Raw genomic sequence first — 24565 nt, forward strand, 5'->3', positions numbered from 1 at the left:
ATTTAAAAGTTTATTAAACAGAAACTTCTTTAATTTGATTATAATTAATTAATCATGCATAAACAAGTAAAAAACAAAAAAAAACAAAAACAGAAACTCAAAACTCTTTGTAAATAGTTCAATAAATGTTATTATATGCAACATACAGAACATAGCAAGTGTCATGCATGCCAAGATAAATAATAGACTTGGTAGTGTGTTTGATGATGTGCAATAAATCACTTGTTAAGCTGTTCGGCACTTTAAATGAGAGGTACAAAAACAAGACCGGCTGCTTCTGTGGGATTTTCAGAATGAAGACTTCAGCTACGGCACTGCATATACATTAAACAAAGAAGTCGATTAGGAACCAATGGTCTTGTCTGGTCATTTATAGCTTAATACTCAGATCAACTCTAAACACACTGCAGAAACAACCAAGCAGACAGAAACAGATAGAGTTTTCACATGGCTTGACTTAACAAGGGAAATAAAAACAACTCCCTCATTTACCCATGCTTGGACCTGATGTTTGCAGTTTGAATAAAATATACTAAAAATGCAGCATTTCAAATTGTATGTCACCTTTACCAGGAGTCACATCTTCTTTAAGGTATTGTTTAAAAAAAAAACAACAAACAAACAAAAAAATAAACTAGTCTTACCAATATTTGTTACATCAGGGCAGCTAATTGTTTTGGATTGATATTGGCTGAATGGTAAAAACATACGGTAGGGAGTAAAATCAAAATTGATCTCATGTTTAGAATAAGAAAAAAGGAAAAAAAAAATCATAAAATTGACCACTGCAGTTGCCTGCATGATTGAACAAACTGTTGCATCTTAATGGCGTAATTTTATCTCCACTATAAGCTTAAACCTCAAAACCAATGATGGGATAAAGCATTCTTTAAAAATGAAGATTTGATGGAATTACAAAAATGTACGGCATCAACTTAATGTTTGAAAACACTTCAGAAGGGTCCTTTAATTCTAAATGTATTTACACAAATAAGAGTCACACAAAGAATCAACGCAATATTTAGAAAGCTAAATCTAAAAAAAAGAAAATTATGAAGGTTTGGGATTTGAAGGGAGCTAGTTTTCTAAGTTAGACATTTCTTTCAACAAAACACTTGCATCTCACTTTCTGATGCTTTGACACCAACAACATTCACTGCCATGACTTTTGATTGAAAAGCAGAATTAAAAAGATTAAAAAAAATACTGGATCAAGAAATAATCAGTATATGGAACAGATTTTCAGAAATCAGATGTTTTTTCCAAAACAAGAGTTTGGTAGAATGAAAAAGAGACAACTATCAGCACAGTGAGTTCATTAGAAATCCCAAATAAATACTGCACCTGTGAAGCTCATGTTCAGTGCTGGCATGGAATAGAAGTCTACAATAAAAATATTTGAATAAACAAACGAAAAAAATACTAAAAGTGTTTTAAAATTACCCAAATATCGGTGGCCAATATCAATATGATTATTATTATTTATTTTTTTTTGCTGGTTTTTTTTAAATCATTATTGAGAAAAGAAAATCTAAGAATCAAAACAAACACAAAACAAGAAACTAATGAATCGTCCTTGCAGTTTTCTGTGGAAATCCTGCATTATGTTGGACCTCATCCTGGTCATGTGCTCATTTGCTTATATATTGAAGTCTCAAAGTTTTACAAGTACATATTTAATGTTCAAAACCAACACATTGGCAGTATTCTTTCGAATCGGCAGGATTTCTTGATCCAGGCAGACAGATCCTGAGAATCTTTTACTTATTTTTAAACTTGCGCAACTGATGTAGGTTTAAGGAGGAAATGTTATTTTCTGACTCACCACAAGAGGGCACCATTCCCTCCGTTTTAATAAGAGATGCCCTGAGATTTCGAAACTATCGTAGATTTTACCTTAAAAAATCCTTTGATTCTTTGCTCACTTTACGCCAAAAATGTTGTTAAAAGTTGTTTTTAAAATACAACTCCGAGTACATGTAATAAAATCACAAGTTGCCCAGAGGTAGTAGCATGAGATGCTGCTTTTAACTTTCACAAGTCACTTGGCTAATTTAGGAGCTTTTTTATGTTTTATTATTTTATTAAATAAAATCTGTATGTTACATTAATGCTACTTTAACAGGTTTTTGTGTTCAAACCACTGAACCAAGAACACTTGACTCTTACTTAAGGCAATCCCAAGTGTGACTTTGGATGGAGGACCAGGATGAAAAGAAGAGGAGAATTTGCGAAACCCAGACCCAAACAGAGAAAACCTCCAGCTTTTGTGAGATTCATTAGTGAAGTGAATTCTGTAAGTAGATATCCATCACATATATCCGTAGCATATTCTCTCTTAGTAGCTGTTCTGCACCACTTTTAAATCCGACTCAAATTTCCCAGAATTCTCAGTCATGCTACAAAAGCTTGATTTCAAACCACACTCAAACGGATGGCGGCTGCTTGCGTCTATAGCCAGGTCAGTAGGCTGTCCCTGTCCATGTGCGGCCCGGAGAGAACTGTGTCCATTTCCATCAACATGTCTGTAGTCAAACTGTCGGGGATGCCGGGCATCAGGTCCTCATTTATCGGCAGCACGGGCATCGACTCTTGCAGCCCCATTGAGGGAGGCTCACTTGAGTCGCCTGAACAAATCACAGGCACAGAATGAGATAAGTATTTTACTTTCCTTCATAAACCAGTACTTACAATAACCTGGACAACTTACAAACATTTATTGCACCAATGTACAAATGTTTAAAAAATATTATATATATATATATATATATATATATATATATATATATATATATACACTAACAAGCAGGGGCGCTGCCAGGAATCTTGGGCCCCCTGACGAAAATTTTAATTGGGCCCCCCTACGCAGCTGCTGATACAATTTCTTGAGTTTATCTGACCCATCAAAACCATCACAATTTTAAAGGCTTGCAACTTGCTTTCTTTGGTTCAATACTGATAACTAGCACAATTTTTACTGCTCATGAATTTTACATGAAACAATCTGCATACAGTATGCAAATAGGATTCTTACATTTTTTCTATTAGTTTTAGTTTACTGAAATGTCTCTCCCCATGAGCAACAGTCAAAAGCAACATTCAAAATACACATAAAGCAACCCAGACTTTTCAAAAAATGCTATGTAGTTGCTTTTTATTCAAGCTGCAGCACATAACTTTAATAAAAAATATGTTTTCTCCATCTTTGTTAAAGCTGGCACCATGTCGTGACAGTTTGTTATGAGACAGATAATCTGTGAAAACAATCAATCTCCTCCCTGAACTACTATTACTGGCTGAAGTAATGCAATGTTCCGACCAAAACAACCAATCAGAACCAGGAGGAGGGTCTTAGTGCTGTCAATCAACTTCATTCACTCAGAGGAAATAGATTTTTCACAGATTATCTCTCATACCATACTGTCAAAACATACTGACAGTTTTAACAAGTATGTAAAAAAAAAAAAAAAAAAAAAATCTATATTTTCATATAAGTTACATACTGCAGCTTTAATTTCACTTTGGAGAGGACGAGTCAGGAGGGTTAGAGCTGCTGCTGACTGACTCACCTGCTGTTCAGTGGTAAAAGGTACAGGAACATGTTAAATATATGAATATCTTGGTAATTTTTTCCTTCATTCATTAGATGGTAGTGAAAAGGAAGCAGTCTGAAGCTAAGCTAACTATGCTAAATGGTTGATAATCTCACACAGTCAACCCACCTCTCTTGGAGAAAAACTGGGTTATAAATTGACACTTTTGCTTTTATCTCTCTCTCCCTCTCTCTATTTTTTTGAAAACCTGATTTTATTACTTTTCTTAGTAGCACAGTAACCGCCACAGTCGTTCTTGTTTTCCACTGACTGCTGCTGAACACCGTCACCGTCAAGCTCGCCAAGCAGGAACGAACCATTTAACCATTTAACCCAGAGGCGTTCAGGACAATTATGGATGTGGGCCTTTTGGTCTGGAAGGGGCAACATTTGATTTTTATTGCTAAAATTTAGCAGTACAATTGTGTTCTTAGAATACATACATTAATATGATGAATTTTGTAATTGACAGGGCCCCCCAATTTTTTATTTATTTCTATGAACAAATAAATAAATAAATAAATAAATTGTGGAGGGCCCCCTGTTGGTCAGGGGCCCTTAGAATTGTCATCGCTTTCCCTTTCCATGCCCCTGCTAACAAGAATTCAGTTTATTTAAGTACTTAATAATTTTTTTTTAAGGTGAAATAATTAATTTGGGTACAGAAGTTTAACAAACTAAGTCCATCTATATATTAAAAAAGAAAAACAGTAATGTCTTAAAGCTGCAATATGTAACTTTTATAAAAAAAAAAAAAAATTCTTACATATTTGTGGAAACTGTCTCTATGTTGTTAGGCAGACGAGGGTCTTAGCGCTGGCAATCGCAATGTTATGCAATTTGTCTTATCTGCTATGCTGCAGCTAGCTGAGCCTGTTGTGAATGCTAAGGCTAGTTAGCACCACAGGTGGTAAACGGTTTTTCTGTAACAGTAAGTTGTTTCTCAGCCATTAGCACATTTAGCAGCAAGTAAATGAGGATGACCAATAGCATTAAGACCCTCTTCCTGGCTCTTATTGTTTGTTTTTTAGCATTTCGGCAACAGGAGTTCCAAGAGAAGGTGGAGCTGATCGATCTTTTCTAAGGTTACCCGTCACATAGCATGCTACCACGACATGGTGATAGGTTCCACAATTATGTAAAAAAACCAAAAAAACAAACATATTCTTTATTTAAAAAAAATACAAACTGGAGCTTTAAGAAAAGAACAAATAAGAACAAAAATACATAGAAAAATGTAATGAGTTTGGATTGGTAGTTAATAAAGACAGCTATAAGGAACAATACCAGTGTCCATGTGATCCACAGAGCTCAACATGTGGTCCGACGTGCGTGATAAGCTGCTGACACTCAGACCACTGTCAGTGCTTTCGTTGCGAGAGTGAGCCCTGAGTAAGAAACAAATAATTATCATAACCTTTTTCTTTCAGGTCTGGCCACCCTTTGCACTTAGAGAATCACTATTTCGGTCATCATAATTCAGCAAATGTATGAAAGAATATAAAGGGGTTACAGACGTTGTAAGCCAGTATGAAAGTTGTATTTAGTTTCTTTGAAGTTACTCTGATGCTGTGTCACATTTGCCAAAAGTTTCAACCTGGATCAGGGAATCATGTTGCAGCCAACAATACAACATTCCAGCTGTAAGGTGGGAAAGTCCATGGGTTTTACTAATTGTTGTTCTGAGTGACAGACTAAAAACTGCTGTGGGGGGGGAAAAAAAAGCCAAAACAAACACATTCTCAGCATTTTCTGCATTCAAACACCAAAGGAAGATATTCCCAAAAACTTCCCATCAGAAGGGAGGTTATTCAATTTAACTTGGGAACTTCATATATTCTCTGATGCATGGCTGCCATATTGGATTCTGCACTCTCAGTTTCCTTTCTGGGATTTCAATTTTTGGCACTTCAAGTAGTTTCAAAGTTCAGGCATCTAAGTACTCACTGTAAGTCACAGTGACACCTGACTGAATGCTACATACAGCATTATTTGAGTGAGTCCATTTTTTGACCTCAGGCCCTGACCTTTTACTTCTACCAATTTATTATGTCTGACAATAGATCGGACAAGCCTGATTGCTTCAGAAATAGTTTTGGGAACCCTTTTGAGCAACAACACAGTATCCGACAGATTCTATATAAACACTATATAACATCTTCAAGCTATCGGCTAACTTTTATTCCTCTGCTAGGCCCGTAAATGCAATTTAGGGTCAGGAATAAAGATGCATTTACAAATCTACTGGCACATATTTGTTTCTGAATATTCTATGTATGAACAATACAACTGTAAATTGAGTACGTTTCACTAACTTGCAGTATTGTGTTAGTAAAGACGTACCCGTTAAGGTTAGGCTCTTGGTTTAGGGCCCTGATCCTGATATCCACTGATGGGACAAGCATCTGTGCGCTTCTGTCATGGTCCATCCCGCCGGGCATCTGGTTGCTCCCTCCCGCCTCCTGCACCTGAATGCGCGTATGCTTAATTTCATCGAACTTTAAAGAAAGCAGAAGTTTAAGATAACATTGAATATTTGTGGAACGACTCGCTCCAGCTTGGTATTCTCTATGACCTGTGGGGCAAATTGTGGAAGGACGCCCTGCTTCAGTCTGAGCTTTTCAAGTCTTTGCTGCATTGCCAAACTGTGGATGGCCGGGTTCACCTTCGGGGCTACAACACAAAGAAACATTAAAAATACATGCATGAACTTCTTTGAAATGAAACGTAAATCATACAGTGAAACAATTCATGAAGAATAGAGTGTCCAACACTTTGAGATCCTTCTTTTTTGCTGTCTTGTTGCCAAACATTGAGCTGTCCTAATAGCGCACATTGGAACACAATGTTTCTCATTGACAATTGTCAACTCAGGAGGCACAAAATCTGTTATAGTGTGCTACCTAGACGCGGGTCGTCCCATGTGGTGGCCTGATTTATGTGATCAATGTAGTACATCTCTCCTTCTGCAGTCACAGCCTGCTCCCAGCCTTCAGGCAGTGGACCTGAACAGCAGTAAAAGTACAGAGTGAGAAGGCAAATGGTTGATGGAGCCAATGGAGTGTTGAGAGGAAAGTTTGTAGTTTGCAGATTTTAGGAAGAGAAATGAATCACTGCTTTATTTTATTTACAATTAAAAAAAAAATTAAAATAATAAAAAACTTGTATGTGCATTTTGCCTAACCTCGGTGTGTGTGTAAACGAACGTCCATCCTTAAAGGGTCTGCTCACCCAAATCACACTATAAAAATTTTAAAATACCTCTCAGAAGAAACAATGTCTCCAATGCTGGGAACATTTACAAAATCAGCCAACAAAAAGCAATCTGATTATGGTCTTGCCATAGTTGAGGATCTGGGTGATGTCCTGTAGTCCATTGTACATTCAGCTTGTTTTATACCAAATTCTGAAAGCAATATTTGACTCATTAGATGGTAAGGAGTCAGTTGGGCCAAGGTAATGTTTAAAAACTAGGGGTTACGCTGGAAAAAGTGTAAACCTTTTCATTTAACTCTGTGAACTTTGATTAGCAATGTTACAATCAAAAGATTTTTTTTTTCCTTATGCTCCAACTTAAAAAAATAAATCAAAATCCACCAACCCTACATTTTTTGCTTACTGCTTAAATTAAAGAACCATATTTCTTTTTATATTTTAGAACAAAAACAAATGCACAAGGAAAATTAATAAATAATCTTGAGTGGGAAGTGACAAATGTGTTCAAAATAAAGTAGATTGTCACCTAATAAAGACAAATATTCCTTGAAACATCCAATTGATATGCTCAGACAAACAAATGTGACTACAATATTTGCAATGATGATCTTGTGGTTAGGACATTAAGTCTTCTCTGAGTGTCACAGTACAGCACAGAGTCCCATCTCCATAATCAATGATTGTAGTCTGATCTGCTTTGAGAGTCACATCTTTGTGGATGAAGACATCCACATGTTTTAATCGCTACTTCTTAATAGATACATGCAGGTGAGGCACTCGTTACAAAAGAAGAAGATGATTGATTACTTTACTTTTTCACAGAAAACCTGTGGCAAATAAAACCCCAACATTGTCTCGACTTCTTTCCAACACCCAATCAAATAGTAACTAAGTAAGTAATTAACATTTCAAAAATGTATGTGCCTGAAACTTTTTTAATTTATGTTGATATTTTAAAATCACTGCTTTTGTATCATGTGCATGGTTTGTAAAGCTGTTTTACGGCTTCACACATTTTGCTGTTGAGCAAACAAATCTGGGTGTGAATGACCAAATGTTCACACAGCAGACAAAAGTGGCGCAAATCCAACTTCTCTACCAATGTATTACTGGTATCTCATTTTTTTATTTATTTATTTTTTTAGCAGCACAAATCAATTTTATTTCTCGATATCACACCCAGGTTGCTAACACACACGCTCCAAAACTGGATCCTTATCTGATGTTGGTGCGACCAACTTGAACGGTCATGTCACATTTCATCCAACTTTTAAGTCATTGAGGTGTGACAAACATTGCAATTTTATTGGGAGGAGTTGGCAAGTACCAAGGTCAGATGTAAACAATGGACTAAACAAGTGTGGTGGAAAATGTTGATGGAACTAATCACAACTGCAAAAAAACCCCAAAAACTCAGAATGGATGAAAATAATAATAATAAAAAAAAGATCGGTGTCTGCCAAAGATCTGAACTAAGACTTTAAACATACACAATGCAACTTTTTAAGCCTTTTTCACCACTTAAAACTACACTGACTGTAAAGGAGAGGGAATACCAGCTGTCTGACTGTAACCACGCAAACTGCAAATATGAGGTGCAAATACAAAAGTTAAAAAGGCAGTAGATTAAAGTTTTGCATAGGTTACAAGTCTATTTATCAACAAGTCCTATCAAAGCATGCAATAAGCATGCTAGATTTAGCCTAAAACTTCAATTCATTGATTTATTGACAAAAGTAGTGGAAAGTGTCGAGTCTGATGAACAAATTGGGAAACCAAGCCCATTTTAACCGAGTAAAGTTGGTCTTAGAGAAACAGGAAATATAAAGGATGTTCAGCTGAAACTCAATCTGAGAATAAATATACGTTATTATCAAGAAAAACAGATTCTGCAACATCCTGAACATCGTTGGTGAGCGAGTTAATAAGTGGAAGACAGACATGATAGTAATTAACATGGACACCAACTTATGTTTTGCGGTGCTTTAACCTTGCTTCCCTGTTTTATGATTTTTATTTGAGCAAAAACGAATTTATTACTCTCTCAATTTTAAAAATAGGGACGCAGTTGCTGCACTACTCTACATGTCAGGCATCTAAGCTAAGATAGGGGTAATATCGATGAAATGTGATGTGGCATTGTACTGCCATTTGAAACTACTGGGTTTTCAAGCAAGTAGATTAATTTGAATGTCCCATTGGCCTGGCACTTAGCATTGGTAAACAATTCATCTTAACTGACTAATCGGTTTCAGTGGTAATGAATACTGATCTGGACATGCATATTATTTCCTGCACAATGTAATATTCTGACGGGTGAAGCCTAACAGAGCTTTCAAACAGCTTCTCCAAGCAGTTTTTCCTCAGAGAGAAGGTTTGTCAGTAACACTCAAAACCATTATGGGTCTGATAATGCCTAATAAGCAGGTGGATGACAACTGAAAGCAAAACCCAGTCAGAAAGAGTTTTTATGAGATCTTATAGGTTGTACTTAAAGTCAATGATCACATGTTGCATCATCACATCCTGTGGTTGATTCTCTCATTTAAAGAAACACAATTTGGGTAAACTGACCCTTTAGACATTTATATCAAGCTAAAAATGGGGGAAAAAAAGTCTTTTAGAACCTGCATGAATTTTTTTTAAAATTGCACCCTGATGTAGGTTCGCATATTAAGCCTGATAATCTTTTTTCAAAGCAGAGGGATTAGTGTAAGCAACCCAAAGAGAATCCCAAAGGAATAACACCCAACACACTCCAGGTCAGAGGAAGACAGATGACAACAAAAAGGGTACAGCACTGCAGTGTGATACCTGTCTCAGTAATAATATTTTTTGGCTGCGTAGTGGGGGCTGGGTTGCTGAAGGAGTGGGCGTGGCTTGGGGTGCAGGCGATCTGATGCTGGGCTGCAGCCGACTGAAGCTGCGCAAGGCGGGGATCCTGCCATGTGGTCGTCCTGTGCACATGGCTGAAGAAAAGAAAGAAACACACACACGCACGCACGCACGCACACACACACACACACACACAGCAAGCGATGCATCTATTAAACCGCAGTAACCTGAAGGGCGAGGAGCGCTCTCCCTCAGACTCGCTTTACCTGTACAACCAGATGTGCTTGCACATCTATGCTCCTTGAGACAATCTGAGGCTTTTCACAGAGCAGGAAACATGCTCTCATGAAGGTGAAACCCAACAGGCCACAGAACTGGTTCAACTGTTTCCTGTTTGCAAGAGTTTCAATCCTGTGTACAGCTCTGCCACTTTACTTTTAGAAAAATGATCTTGTGTGGCAAAAAAATAAATAAACTTTTAGAAAAACAAAACAATATTTTGAATCATATCAGAGCTGGAATGATCCTTTGGGACATCTATCAGCCTAAAATATTAAGGTTGCCCCTTTCCAGTTCCAAAATCTGCTGATTCAGAATCTGTCTTGCACAACCTGCTTTGGGAAACTGTCATCTGGCACAGAAACCCTTTCTAAAGAAAACCTGCAGAGCCAGAGATGCGACACAGTGATAAAGCTGGAGGAACCCCTTACTTGATGAAGTACCGCTGGCCAGTGGGCGTCTTGGCCATCTCCCAACCGTCGGGGAGTGGCACATCGTCGGGTATGATTGGTGTGGCCGCTGCATCTGCATCTGCATCTGCTTGAGCAGAGAGGGAGTTGACTGGGAGGGAAGCCGGGGAGGAATGAGCGCGGACGTGATGAGGGGCGAGGGAGCCGCACACGCCTCCGTCTGAACTGGCCTGACGAGAAAGGAGCAGGGTTAGCAAGTCTGCAGCGGAGTGACAAACGGCAATCCGAAACATAAACTGAGAGCAAAAACAGAACAAGTTCAAATGGGTAACGAAAGCTAGACTGTACAAGACTTGCTTTCTCACGCTGGACAGTATCACCGCCAAATGGCTTCATTGCAAAACAAAATGTACGCTGGAAAATGGCAGGATTTTGTGATGCAACATTTCAAAACTTATTTCCTCCTTTAACGTGGCATTTTTCCTCCATAATTCAACCAAAAAACAAATAAGCTGTATTGACCTGTTTGCTTAAGTGTACACACACTTAACCCAAAATCTAAGGAGCTTTTGATCAAGTCCAACATTTAGTTTTCCTTGGCAAGAGTCCATCAGCGTCCATCAGCTTCAGTTTTCAATATTTACCTCTTCTGCCTGACAAAAGTTTCCAAATTATTTAGATTATGAGGACATATCTTTAGTTGATGAACTAAACAAAAGAAAACAAATTCATTTTTTTATTTACAAAAGATGTAATAATCCCAGAGCATGATGCTGCTGCTACCATGTTTATGCTTCACTGTTGTTTTCTTTGGAATTGTGGATCAAAATTCAAGTTTGGTTTCATCAGACCACAAGTGGCTAAGGCTTTGGAAGACTTCAGTAAAGTTTGGGTGTTTTCTTTGGAAGAAAAGACTTCTGTCTTACAAACTTATCTTGCATCCGACACTTTTCCAATAAAGGACACAAACATGTGAAGCACACCGAGCAGAAACTCCTGCAGCTCCTCCCCTGTTGCCGTCCGGCTCTAGGCACTGTCTCTGAAAGGTTTTTCTTTCGTCTTTCCATCAGTTGTGATTTCACTCTTTTCTCATATGTTCTTTAAGCATGTTGTTACTGTGCCATGGTGTGAATTTATAATATGGGATTGTGTTTTTGATGGACACATTTGTGCAACAAGATCTTTTGATCCGTTGTTCCGTCTCTGCAGACTACAGTCTGCAGGATGCAAAAGAGCAAATGGCATCGAAATCCTTATACAGTAGCAGAAATTTACTTCTGCTTAAACAAGTTAACTTTAAATGGTAGCAGGTATGTACTAAAGGGACAAAATAATGTAAGTAAATCAAAAAAAATAAAATAAATAAACTTCATTTATGTGAGGTTGTTCACAGGTGTGCATCCGCATGCAGCCTAAGAGCTTTTTTTTGTTTTTACATTTTTGTCCTTTACTGATTGGCTTGATTTTCTGTTAAAGTGTGCAGGATCTTTGTCACAACAAAATCATAAAAATGTTTAAAATTTATAATTTTTTTGAATAAAAAAATTATTTTAATTTTAAAAGGTTAAGCATCCGCTCTGTAGAGACTTCAACTTTTTTTTTTAAGAGTGACAAAACACTAGCCGGAACATCCTACAGTCTGATATTTAGGGTTTAGACGTCCTAAACTGAATCTCTTGCATGTGTTAGATGCTGCAAAAAAAAAAAATTCAAGTAACGATTGCACTCATTCACAGCTGGTGAAGTTCTGTTTGCCACTTTCTGCACCTTTTTGTGTTCATTCGAGATTTTCCCACAACTGGACCGTAAATGACAAGGAGACGAAATCAGCTACAAAAACGCAACATGAAGAGGTCCGATAATGGCAAAACTGAGTGACCTTTCATGGTTGTAGTTCTGAGTGCAACAGCCTGTATCAAACTAAAAAAAAAAAAAATTCAACTAGAAATGAATTCAGCAGAGACATTAAACACATAATTAGATTTCTTGTAGCCCTGCAGGGATGCACAAAGTCCAGTTTAAGTATTATAGCATCTGTGTATTCTTTGTCACCTTAGACAGTTTGTGCCTTGCTTTGAATGCATTGTGATCAGTTTTACAGCAGTAAAATGTTGCAGTTTTAAACTGTCCACGCAGCTGCACAGGCTAGAAAAAAAAATAATTATGAAGCCCTGGATCTAAAAAGAGAAATGATTACTGCTATGTTAAGATTTGAGGACTCTGCACTCCCAAAACACTGGTACAAAAACCAGCAGATTATATTGTTTTTGTTGTTAAAATTCCTATTTGCAAAGTATTTAGTGAACACAGTGGTTTTAAATAGGGGTCACGACCTCCTGACATCTTCTCCTGAAATTAAACTACAAGAGAAAAATGATTATGGCAAAAGCATTTTAATGCTGTGACAGATAAAAACTGTATTTATAAACAAATATTAATAATAGCCTGGTTTTTATGTTTACCAGTTTTATTTAGGTACTATTAATCCTTCCATACCCAACCAAAGGCCAGTCGAAACTTTTTTCTCTATTTTTGTCCATGAAAATCAAAGAGAGCAGCTAACAAAAGTAAATTTATGAACATAAACCTTCAATCCTGAATCCTTTTGTATGTTTAAGCTATGGATTCATTTTATATGTTTGGAATCAATGTAAAAAGCAATGGTCAATGTTAAGAGCTGGAATTACTAAAGATTTAATCCAAATGTGACTCTTAGGAAATTAATTATAACTTAAAGTTAGACAATTAGTCTTGAGCAGAGAGACCATGCTCACTGTCATACGTGGCAACAAACTGATACAAAATAAAAAAAAAAAATGAAAATGAATAAAATTAGAAGGCACCAAGTTGGCATAAGTGAACTGTGACCATAAGATTTCTGCAAATACATTCAGCATATTTTAGTTTTAAAAGGTCTAAAACTATAATCCTAATAAAGTCCATTATTTTTCTGCTGCAGCAGAAAAAGCACTGGTGGCTACTTGAGCTGCTTTTAACACCAACAGAAAACAGATCATTTAGATTTGATCTTTGCTAAAAATCTGTGAATAAACTCTCTAGAACTCCCTGAAGAACAACAGTGAATCTGAAAGTTTTTCCTCTGTCTAAATCTGCCCATATATATATATATATATATATATATATATATATATATATATATATATATATATATATATATATATATATATATATATATATATATATATATATATATATATATATATATATATATATATATATATATATATATATATATATATATAAAACCCCAGCCTTGGAAGTTACCTGTGAACATCTAGGTGCTTTTTATATAAATAATAACAATATAGACTTACTTGGGCTAACTCATATGTAGGTAATTACAAGTTGATCACTAGAGTAGATAGCCTGACTACTTCAGAAAATACTATTGGGTTATCCACTCTAAAATCCCCAACAGCTAAAATGAATAATTTCTGCACAGTTGATGATGGGTTTTCTTTTATAATGGCAAAAAAGATAAAAATAGTAATAAAAATCAGATTATGTATATTGGTTTTAATTTTTTGAGCAAATATCGTCAAACCGCGGTACTTCACTCAATGTTGTATCGTGATTAACTTCTACTCTATTTCAGAAGCTACAAGCAAATGTGTGTTTTCCTGTTCAATTTCTAAATATTGGTGAATTTTATGCAACAATAGACATCCTGCAGAGTGAAGCAGTTTGCAGTAATATTACTTGTCTGGAGTGGCCTCTGGGCTGCGGCGGCTTGAAGAAAGAGTCCGGAAACTTCCTCATCCTCATCGGCACGGACGGGGGCTGCCTGGCCGCCTTGCTGGGGTTCATCACCGCGTTGAAGAGGGCCTCCAGCTCCGTCTTGGAGTCCCCGCGGACGTGCACGACCTGCTGCCCCGCCGGAGGCGCGCCGCGGTGCGCGTCCATGTCGCCCAAAGTTTGGAATCGAAACGTATCTGTAGAAAAAGTTCGCTCATGTAAAACAAACGAAGAGTAAAACGCAGATTGCCAAGAAAAACAGGGTTGGATGCGCCCGTGTGCAACAGTTATGATCAGATTTGTTTACACTTTCAGACCCCCCTCCCTCTTCTTTTAAACCCCCACCCCATTTCAACTTTTTGTGTCGCTGCCTCGGCGTTTGAAGCTCGAACTTCTCCAAGTTATTTAGCAACAGAAAAAAAAACATCAAGCGTCAGGTAACGTAGTCGAAATGGGATTATTTAAGCCAAGATCGCGGACAAAAAAAAAAAAAAAAAAAAAAAATCAATCTCGGTAGAGCACAACATGCCTCCCACATACCTCAAGCAGCCAGAGCGTCCCCACTCCTCCTCCTCCTCCTCCTCCCCTGTGTATTCCTGCAGGGAGAAAAAGAAGTCCCAGTGTGGAAAACGCTCAAGCCGACTCCGTTTTCCCCGACACGGACGGTGGAGTAAAAACCCTTTAAAAGGCGAGGCAGGGCGCACGCACAACCAACTGGCCGGGGAAGAGCGATTTCACCGAGACCTCTAAACTTTTCCCATCCAGCGTTTCAGTCCAGATTCATGTGATAGTGCGGAGGGGCGGGGTTGTCGGGTTTAAAGCTGCCGCAGTCTCAGGGCAAATATTTCACACTCAAGACAGATATGTAAACCATCGCTGGTGAAAACTTCAGGAAAACCAGGAGTTTATTTACAGTTCCGAATTAGAGCTGGTCAGCTGGAAAACGAAATAATCACATTTACTCTGTACTTAGTTTTTATATTTTAAATCCAGCTTGTGCATTTTCCAGTCGTTGTTTCTAGTAAAGGCAAGAAGTAGACAGTGAAGTACTGCAACAACCTCAGATAATCTCATAAAAGCGCCGCATTAAGGCCTTCCTTTCCCCCGACTCTGGGTCTGGAGGGTCTTGTGTATTTTTGGGGGGGTTGGGTAAGGGATATTGGGAAGTTGCGCCGAGAAAACATCCGCCCCATGATGAGGCCAACCCAGTCGGAGCCTGTTTGTCCCGTGCAGGCTCAAGCCGCAGTGTAGCGCCCCCTGGCGGAAAACACGCACCAGTGAGCCCACAATTCAGCTGCTGCTGGTAACTACTGACAGCCAAAAGTATGAAGTCCCAAAAGTGTTTTTATTCAGGGACATATTTTCGGTGTTTGTAGTCACTAGTTACATTTACTCAGTTACATGTACTTGAGTAACTTTTTTAAAAAATATAATGTACTTTTAGGAGTATTTTTTTACTACGCTGTACTTTGCTTTTACTTGAGTAATTTTATGATAAAGTATTTCTACTCTTACTTGAGTAAAAAGTCTGGATTTTCTACCCACTGAATAAAAAACTAAGATATTTTAATCAAAAATGCACCAGACACGACACAGACACACACCTGCAGTTTTTTGTTAAAGTTTCATAAGTTTTGTTTTTATTGAAATTAACTGATTTGGAAAACTTTCTCTTGCCTGATTTTGTTGTTTTTTGTTACTTATATGAATTATTGACATTTTTGTACCTTTAAACACCAAAATTTCAGCTTAACTTTATAATTTGGTCCATCTGATTGTGTAATTTTTAAATATTAAATTTGATTTGATCAATTTGATCTGTACTTTTTACCAAATACTTTTTTTACTCTTACTTGAGTAATTTCTTGGATGACTACTTGAGTAAAAATGTGTTGAAGTAGTGCTACTCTTTCTTGAGTACAATTTGTGGGTACTATTTAGGGTACTTTTGCTTAATTTCAAAATATTTAAATTCACATTTGAATATTTATTCAGTTAATCTAATGAAAATGATTTTCTGTGGTTAAGTTGTTGAGCGGTCGAGAGGTTTTTCCTACACTAGTATCTGATTAAGTTCTCGAGGTGGAAAAGAAAACAATTAAAAGCAATAGGACAGTGTTAAACACTGGTAAATAGTTCCCTCTACAAAAAGAGAAGAATAAAACATTGTGTTTTATCAGTCTGACAGATCGATACTGTGTGATTAAGAAGGAGCTGCAAACATTGAAGGTGAGGAAAAGATCGACAGAAACCTTCCCGGCAAGTTGCTCATCGTCAGGGAAGCTCTGCTCAGTATCAAACCTGACATATGTTCCATATTTTCTATGATCGTAATCACCTGTGTAGACTTTCTTTCTTTCTTTCTTCTTCTTCTTATTATTCTTATTTGGATGGTAGAAAACAGAGTTAAAGCAGAATTTATGTTTTTTTCAATGACGAATAACTTTTTATCTTTGTGGTGCTTTCATAATGTCGTGTATTCTGTGGTTGATGGAAAGTTACTCTTCAATTCAAAGTTTGCTTGAATGTTGAAGATAACTGTTTTGAAGGGTATTTTTATTGAGAAATAAATGTGTTGTAAAAATAAAATAAAAAAATCTTCCTTCCTTTCTTTCTTTAAACTGACTGCAAACATTGACAGCGTTGAGCACTGGTAAATTGTTCCCTCTACAAAAAGAGAGGGAACAATTTTTCTTTCTTTCTTTCTTCCTTTCTTTGTTTCTTTCATTCATTCTTTCTCTCTCTCTTTCTTTCCTTCTTTTTTTAAAACTGTGGAACAAAGAGATTATTTTGTCAAGACACAGTCACTGTCATTGCTGCCTTCTTTGGCGGCGTCGAATACATTTATACAGTAAAACATGCTTTCTGTAGGCTGCTTGAGTTACCAGTCGGGTTTTGAGTCAGTCTTCACATTCATTCCTAAGCTCTGTGAAAAGTGATTATGTATATACAATCCCATTTTATGAACAGATGTCACATAGCCTTGCATCATGAAATAAGTTGCGAGCAGAGAAGCAAACTGCTAATAATTTCAGCAACCTAAATTTGATGATTTTGTAACAAAATTTAGTTTTAAATAAGTTGCATTTTGGTTGAGTTACTTTAAAATTGTGATGATTTTCTGTGATATGGCTATAGCGTACATCCAGAATAATATAGTTGTAGGTTACATCCAGAACAGAAATTTAGCAACACATTGATAAGAAACATTATTGTGAAACACTCCTGTGGACAACAGGTGGCAGTGTCTCCTTTTTTTTTACATTAATTTCTTCTTTTATTTTTATTTAGTCCTTTATTCACTATAAAAAGATGAGAGCTAAATACTGTAAGAAATGTAAATGTTACTCTTGTATTCTCTGTCTTTGTGTTCTTTTCTATCAAAAATTTGCCCACTGAATAAAAGTTGAAAGTAAACCAAAACAAATGTTTTGTGAGCAGCTTAACACTCGTAGATAATCGCTGCTGTCTAATTGTAATTCGTTATTTTCATTTTCATTGATTCCTTCATTCTTCTTGGTTTTCAAGCTGCTTTTTCAAACAGCAACAATATCGGTGTGAGTTGCCTCCTCACACCAAATAAAGATAGTATTGTAGTAGCAAATTGTTTAACATAAATTTGAGAGAATTGTCATACATGGCAAAGATTTGAATCAGTTAATAGTGATTGTACAGCCCAGTCAACCTATCAAATTGGGGCAGTGATTATTATTTGAGAAAATAATCAGCATTATGGGGTAGGTTAAAATTTGCCCCATTTTAACCTGCTTGGAAAATAAAATATTTGAAATCAGAAAAGGATATTTTGCATTATCTTCACAAATTTAGATAGAGAGCAATATTACTACTTCATAAGCCACATGCCTAATAAAAGTAAACTACAGCACGCACAAATCTACCACTGGCAGCAAACTGGAATTAGTCTCGCTATCGGTGGCATCTTTTCATTTTGTACACTTTGTCATTTAGAGGCATTGTGTTTTTTTTAAGATATATTTATTTAACTGTTCTAAACATTAAATCACAAAAAAATGTAACAAGCTGTAATAATAAGCATGGTTCCTGAAATAACTTAGATCCTCCTTACTAGGCCTTTATTTATTCCCTTGATCTTCATGAGTTCACCCGTTATTGACATGGACACACTGTTTTTGAGCAGCATATAAAATTGCACAGATGTGGGGTCCCTGAGGCAACAGCGCCATGCTTTTTCCACATTCCTCTTTCTGACCAGAGCTGCAGACTCACAGAGGCCTGGAACAGCAGTGATCCTTTCCATTGGCACTCTCAGCAACGTTTTCCAAGAAAGCGACAGACTCCAGCTGGACTCTTTGTGGCATTTTCAGCTGTTCTTTTGCTTTTTCACTTTCTTCACTGCTTAAATGCTCAGTTTACTGGAATAATTGGTCTCACTCTATGGGAGACCTTTGACTCAGTGCGTGGGGTTGGAGGAAACATGAGCACAAGTAACAAACACCCTGCCCTGTCTGCACCCTACCTTCAGCTGCAGCTCCCACGCAGCGACACAAGCCGAGACTGGGGGTTCAATAAAACAAGCTGCACATTTATTTTTTTTTCTTTCTCCCCACATCTGTTTCTCATGCTGCCGGCAGGATGTAACCTTTAAAACAACAATGCCTGGTTAAGAGACACACCACACAGGAAAATAACTCCAAGACGAAAGTAAAAATCTGCACATTCAGCTCCTTCTGGGAAACGTCATCAGATTTTCATTAACACCCCGTTCTTTAACTCGTCTGATGTAATGGGAGTTTACGAGAAAGTGGGAGCAGCGTCAGCCAGTCACTCCCACTGTCACGTGTGAGAGGAACTGTGGAGAAAGTGAAAAGGGGTTTGGAATACAAACAGTAGATGTGGAGAGTTTGTGGAAAAAAAAAAAAAAAAAAGGTATAAATGACGAAGCTGGTGGGAAGAGCTCCGCCCCCTCGCTCAGTGAGGAAATAATCACAGTTGGACTGGGATGATGTGGGCAACAACTGTCCTCCTGCTGCTCCTGCCTCAGCTGGTTTCCTCCACAGTATGTATATGCATGTTGGAAATTGTTAATTGTTTTTTGCATTTCTGTATCATGAAACATTTATTAGGATTTATGGAAGGCAGAGTAATGCAGGACCCATAAGCTGTCAGCGAAAGGCCCAAACAAGCTGCTTTACTCAGTTGGCATTGTTTGAAGAAAACATTTATATCCTATAAAGAAAATAGAAAGTTAGAGAGCCCATTTTATATTTTACTGAGATGAACACTGTTTTAAATGTGAAGGATGTTTTGTCAAAACTTTATCCCTAAAAACCCCCCAATATTTTAATCTGAGATACTTGAATTGAGGTCTAAGAAAATTGTGCTTTTGACATTCTCAGGCATTATAATGTGTCTAATGGTATTTTCACCATACAATTAAAGAAATCTGCATCCCAGCTGCCATTTATTCCAGTAAGCTCCAGACTAGTTTGCTTCTTGGCCATTTTATGCCCTCATCCGTCGCTATTTCTTCTCAGTCTTATTCACTTTTATGTCTGCAAACCAACCATTTTATTCCAATAAACTTAACTAAAGCATAATAATGTATGTCTCATCATTAAATAGTTATTTTGGAAAAAAAAGATGCTCAAATCTCTTGTTGCATTTCAGTAGGATTTAATGTTACAGAGCATAACCAATGACTGATCAGTCACTTTCATAAGACTACTGATTATTATTTGAAGCTACTCCAAACCACTTCCTATAAAAGTAGGAACAAAATATCCTAAAGATTTACACCTGGTTGGACCCTGAAAATGATGCAATGCTTCCTGGATGCAAAATAGGTAAAACTCCCGATGTAGCAAAGAGAAAAGAGGTGAAATGATGAAGATGTCTGATATTTACTTATTACACTTTGACAGAGTAATATTGCTAGCAACTCTGTAAATTAGATTCTCAAGTTTTTAAAAAGCAGAATAAATATTCTCCAGCAGATGCTCGGTTTCCAATATAATGAGGAGTTTTTTTTGAAAAGTTCTAAAATAAATAGCAATAACTTGTAACATTTAACCTTACATAAAAAAATGAAGGCAAAAAGTTCCAGTGTTTTTCTGATCACAGGCAGTCTGTGTGCTATCTGATCAAACTGTGTTCCTCTGTTTACCTCCAGACTGAAGGTACCACTGGCCATTTAAACCAATCAGACACAGTGAGCGAGGAACTCTCTGACTCACCTGTCAAAGACCAAAAAGCTTTCAGGCAGACCAAAGGTCACGATGCGTGCTCCATCCCATGTGACATCACCGTCAAACTCCTCCGGGATGAAAAACACTCAATCTGTGGTGAAGGTTTTATTTTGTTCTTCTAACATTGCTGGCTCTCTCATCAATACTGGCTGCTCACTAAGCACGTCTGTTTCTGTGTGTGTGCAGGCCAGCTGCAGCAGTCCCTGCTGGCATTTGGACGCAGCACCCGAAAGCTAATCAGGGATGTGATGGAGGAGCAGCAGAGAGGCTTAGACGTCCTGAGTGGTCAGGTAAAACCCGGTTAGGATTTCCTGATTTGATGCGGAGACTTTAAAGGAATTAACTGGCCAGTAGTGAGCGCTGCTGTGTCACATTTCCAGGTTTCAGAACTGATGAGCAAAGTGCAGATGCTCAGCTCCGAGGTCCAGAGAAGCAACACTGAGATGTACTCGATGAAGCCTGTCCAGTCCCACGGTAACGCACAGGCTCCTTCAAACAACATGCGAACTGAAGGGTTATTTTCTATCTTAAATAAAATGCAAATAAATACGCTTAAATGTGTGGATGTAATGTGACAAAATGTGAAAAAGTGTAAGGCATCACATCTAAATCAGGTAAAGATAGAATTAAAAGTCATATGTAAGTAGGAATTATTAGTGTGCAAAGTGAGATTTTCATCAGGGAACCCCTTTAGTTGTTAGCAACAATGGCTCAAAAGTTTTCTTGAATTTGGCTGCTTGTGCTGTCGATCAGGACGGGACTGCAGTGACATCAAGGACAGCCTGATGTCAGTCGTCCCAAAGATCCCCAGTGGTATTTACATAATCCATCCAGAAGAAACAGACTCTTCTTTTGAGGTACAAACTTAATTTAGGCATTCCCCGTTTGGCTAATTTTCATTGTTAAAACCTAAACAAATGTTGTTAAGGTGTTCTGTGAGATGGACTACATGGAAGGTGGCTGGACAGTGATGCAGAGGAGGACCGATGGACTGAATGACTTCAAACGATCCTGGGCTGATTACATTGATGGCTTTGGAAACCTTGCAGGTTGTGCATACATGCATTCATTATAATTCAAGAATCAGGTTTACCTTCAAGCCTTTTGGTCAGAAAGACAAATCCAACTCTTTCTCCTATTTGATCAAACCAGGAGAAGCCTAAAGCTCCAGTGGAGTTTGATCCTCATCAAATTTCTCCTTCTTTGGGTCTACAGGAGAACACTGGTTGGGTCTGAAGAAGGTTTTTCACATCGTCAACCAGAAAGATGCTCGCTTCCAACTACACATCGCTCTAGTGTCCAACAACGACGTCACGTCTTACGCTTCCTATGACGACTTCCGCCTCGACAATGAAACCCAGTTCTTCAGAATCCACTTGGGCAGATATGCAGGCAGTGCAGGTGTGACCAAACAAGGAAGACATCTACAGTTATTTTCAAACCGTTTGACATGTGGCATCGTGCATGTGTGTTTTTGCTCAGGCGATGCTTTCCGTGGCTACGAGCAGGAGCAGAACCAGGACACAGCTCCGTTTAGTGCCGCGGACGTGGACAACGATGGCTGCAACCCGTCATGCAGCTTTGCCAACAGGACGGTGGAGAGTTGCAGCATCCTGCACAACCACACAGGGTGGTGGTTCAACCAGTGCGGACTGGCAAACCTCAACGGCTCCCCCGAAGACGGGGAACAGAACCAAGGGAAGAGGATGCGCATCCTTTGGGACACCTGGAGGCAGAGTGGAGTCCCTTACGCCATCAAATCCGTTACGATGAAGATCAGAAGGCTTGCAACCAACAACTGACACCAAATGAAGAGGGATGAAGCAATGATGGGCCTCTGACAATTTTACTAATACAGCAAATATTCGGTAGTGCAAAACATTACAACTTATACTTGAACTTAGATAATACTTTCAAAGAACCTTTCTAAAACGTAGCAGATACTTTCAGGAAATTAACAAGCACTTTGTGAAACTTTCATGAATTTTGGCAGATACCTTTAAGAGCTTTTTTAAATCAAGCTTTCCTGAGACTCCTGAGTTACTTTCTGGAACTTTTCTGTAATCTACCAAGTACTTTTCAAACATTTTATAGAGCTTTTCCTTTATTTCCATTCAAATTCCATGGAAGTTCCTGATGAGTTTTGAAAAAGTCTCTTTGAAGTTCTGCAAAAGTTATAGAGGATTTTCCTCAAAGATCAGCAAAAGTATTGCTATTTAGTGCTAAAGAAAGTTTACTATAATTATGATCTGAAACTATTACTACAGCTTGTCTAAAGAGGACAAATTTATGCATTAAACTCAGTGGTCAAATGCCATTAACAATTGACCACTGTTACAAGTAGAAATCCCTGATATGAACATAAATTCTGTGATTTTTGTTAAATTGTGCTAGTTCTTTTTTAATTGCCATAATTTTTTCTACGTAACCTGTCTTTATTTGTTACATCTGATTCTAAATGTTAGTTAAAAAAACTGCAACAACAAACATGAATCCCGTGTCACCATTTGCTTCTTCATCAAGAGGAGATGAAACAGTGAAGCCGAAGCTTTTTGTAGTTGGTTTTTATTAATATGATTTTAAGATTTTACTTATTACAAGTGGACAATAAAGTCATCCTGCATTTACATGTCGCATATCAAGCTTTGTTGAAAGATGGATGGTAAGGAAGCCATAAATCATTTCTAAAAATTCACTGTCCATCTCATCATGTCTCTGCTGATTGAAAGCAAATTTGTAAACGAAAAATGTGGAGAGACCGGACATGTAGGGTGAACCTTCCACTATTTTAGTACTTAAAAGTCTAACGCTTAAATAGTATTAAATGAAATAAATTTGATCAAATCGCATAACGAAGAGCAAAAATCTACAGAATTAGCTGGGTTAAAATTACCCAACCAGAACAGCAAGAAAAAGCAATTATTTAAAAGGAGAGTAGCACCCTTCACACTTATAAACTGCTGGGTAAAATTAGTGACCTCTTAAGAGACATATAGACCAATAGTGGTCCACTTGGTACCTCTGTTGCTTTGGAGCAAGCAGGTCCTGGGTTCAGTTTTTTTGTATGTTGTCCACATGCAAATGTAGTTTCTCTCTGGGCTTTCTGGCTTCCTCCCACACTGCATAAGTACAACTGTAAGGTCAACAGGTCAATCTAAATTCTAACTAATGAGTGTGTGTGGGTGTGTGTGTGTGTGTGTTTGCGTGTGCGTGCGCGTGTGTGTGTGTGTGAGTGTCAAAGCATAATCTTTGATGTACTCCTTAAAGTGATGACAGAGTCAGAGTCAAGAATGTTGAGAATGCTATCAATTTCTTACTGAGCGCAATTATTACAAAATAAAATTAACACTGTCGTTACTTACAACTAAAAGTAAATATCTTAAATTGTGTTTAACATAGAAGTTATTTAGTGTGCTTACTGGGGTTGTAATTTCAGAGAAGCAGCAACGGGTGAAACAGATTTTGATTAAAAAAAAGAACCAATTCAGTCCAGCAGGTGGTGCTAATGACCCCAACTTTAATACGTCAAGAACCTAAACCTTTTAAATCCACAAACCTAATCAAGAATCAGAATTGAGTTTTAAGAAACGTGATCAAAATTTGTGTTTAAAGCTTTTTATGTTTGTACTGAGATCTACTTCAGCTGATAACATACAAAATGACCCACATAAAAACGGACTCTTTATCACACAATCTACACCAAGCAGGTCCTTATTGTTATCGAAACAAAAAAACAGAGAGAAGACATATTTATTATTTAAAGTTAATCTATTTAAGTCCTAGTTTACAAAAACGCTCCCTTTAAAGCGTCTGTGATGTAAGAGGTGTGACAACAGAGGGCTAAAGAACCACAAAGTTTAACTTGAAATCTTACAGAGCTCAATGTTAGCACAACTTTTACCGCCGCATATCCGGAAGGCTCAACATCTGGCTTTCCAATCTAAATAGAAAACACCTTTTTTTAGATATGAAAGAAAAACCCTCCATAAATGTTTGAGATCCTAAAAAGAAAATTAATATCAGAGATAATCTGAGTACATACAAAGCACAAAAAGTGAACGTTACTGGTGAGCTGATGTCATCTGTAGAATCAGAAAATCCCTTAAAAAGAGTCAACATAAAATAGGACAAAATGTTTCAGTAGCTACAAGTCCTGCCCTGATATAAAGATATTTAAGAAAAGGTTGATATCCTTCAGGCAGAAAAGGATTCCGATTTCCAGAAAGGTTTCAACCAGATTTATAAAGCA

The 24565-nt window shown here is 37.5% G+C and overlaps 2 protein-coding genes across 6 annotated transcripts; one reads left to right on the forward strand and one right to left on the reverse strand.

The window, feature by feature from the left end:
- Positions 1-605: 605 nt before the first annotated feature.
- LOC122844406 (transcriptional coactivator YAP1-like) lies at positions 606-15194 on the reverse strand. 5 transcript variants are annotated; one of them, XM_044139791.1, is made up of 9 exons: positions 14630-15194; positions 14054-14286; positions 10355-10563; positions 9624-9778; positions 6497-6598; positions 6169-6266; positions 5937-6091; positions 4881-4981; positions 606-2627 (listed from the first exon to the last, which is right to left on the reverse strand). In XM_044139791.1, the coding sequence occupies exons 2-9, from the start codon at positions 14255-14257 to the stop codon at positions 2452-2454; spliced, it is 1200 nt and encodes a 399-aa protein (XP_043995726.1). In that variant the 5' UTR covers positions 14258-14286; positions 14630-15194; the 3' UTR covers positions 606-2451. The 5 variants fall into 5 exon arrangements, with proteins under 5 accessions (XP_043995726.1, XP_043995727.1, XP_043995728.1 ...); XM_044139792.1 differs by having other exon boundaries at positions 5937-6061; positions 14630-15191; XM_044139793.1 differs by lacking the exon at positions 6497-6598 and having other exon boundaries at positions 14630-15192.
- A 3801-nt stretch (positions 15195-18995) lies between these two features.
- angptl5 (angiopoietin-like 5) lies at positions 18996-22943 on the forward strand. Its single transcript, XM_044139797.1, has 8 exons — positions 18996-19127; positions 20241-20412; positions 20503-20606; positions 20697-20790; positions 21070-21173; positions 21245-21365; positions 21532-21717; positions 21799-22943. The coding sequence occupies exons 1-8, from the start codon at positions 19071-19073 to the stop codon at positions 22116-22118; spliced, it is 1158 nt and encodes a 385-aa protein (XP_043995732.1). The 5' UTR covers positions 18996-19070; the 3' UTR covers positions 22119-22943.
- Positions 22944-24565: the final 1622 nt, after the last annotated feature.

The sequence above is a fragment of the Gambusia affinis genome, linkage group LG15 (assembly GCF_019740435.1).
Source record: "Gambusia affinis linkage group LG15, SWU_Gaff_1.0, whole genome shotgun sequence".
Lineage (NCBI taxonomy): Eukaryota > Metazoa > Chordata > Actinopteri > Cyprinodontiformes > Poeciliidae > Gambusia > Gambusia affinis.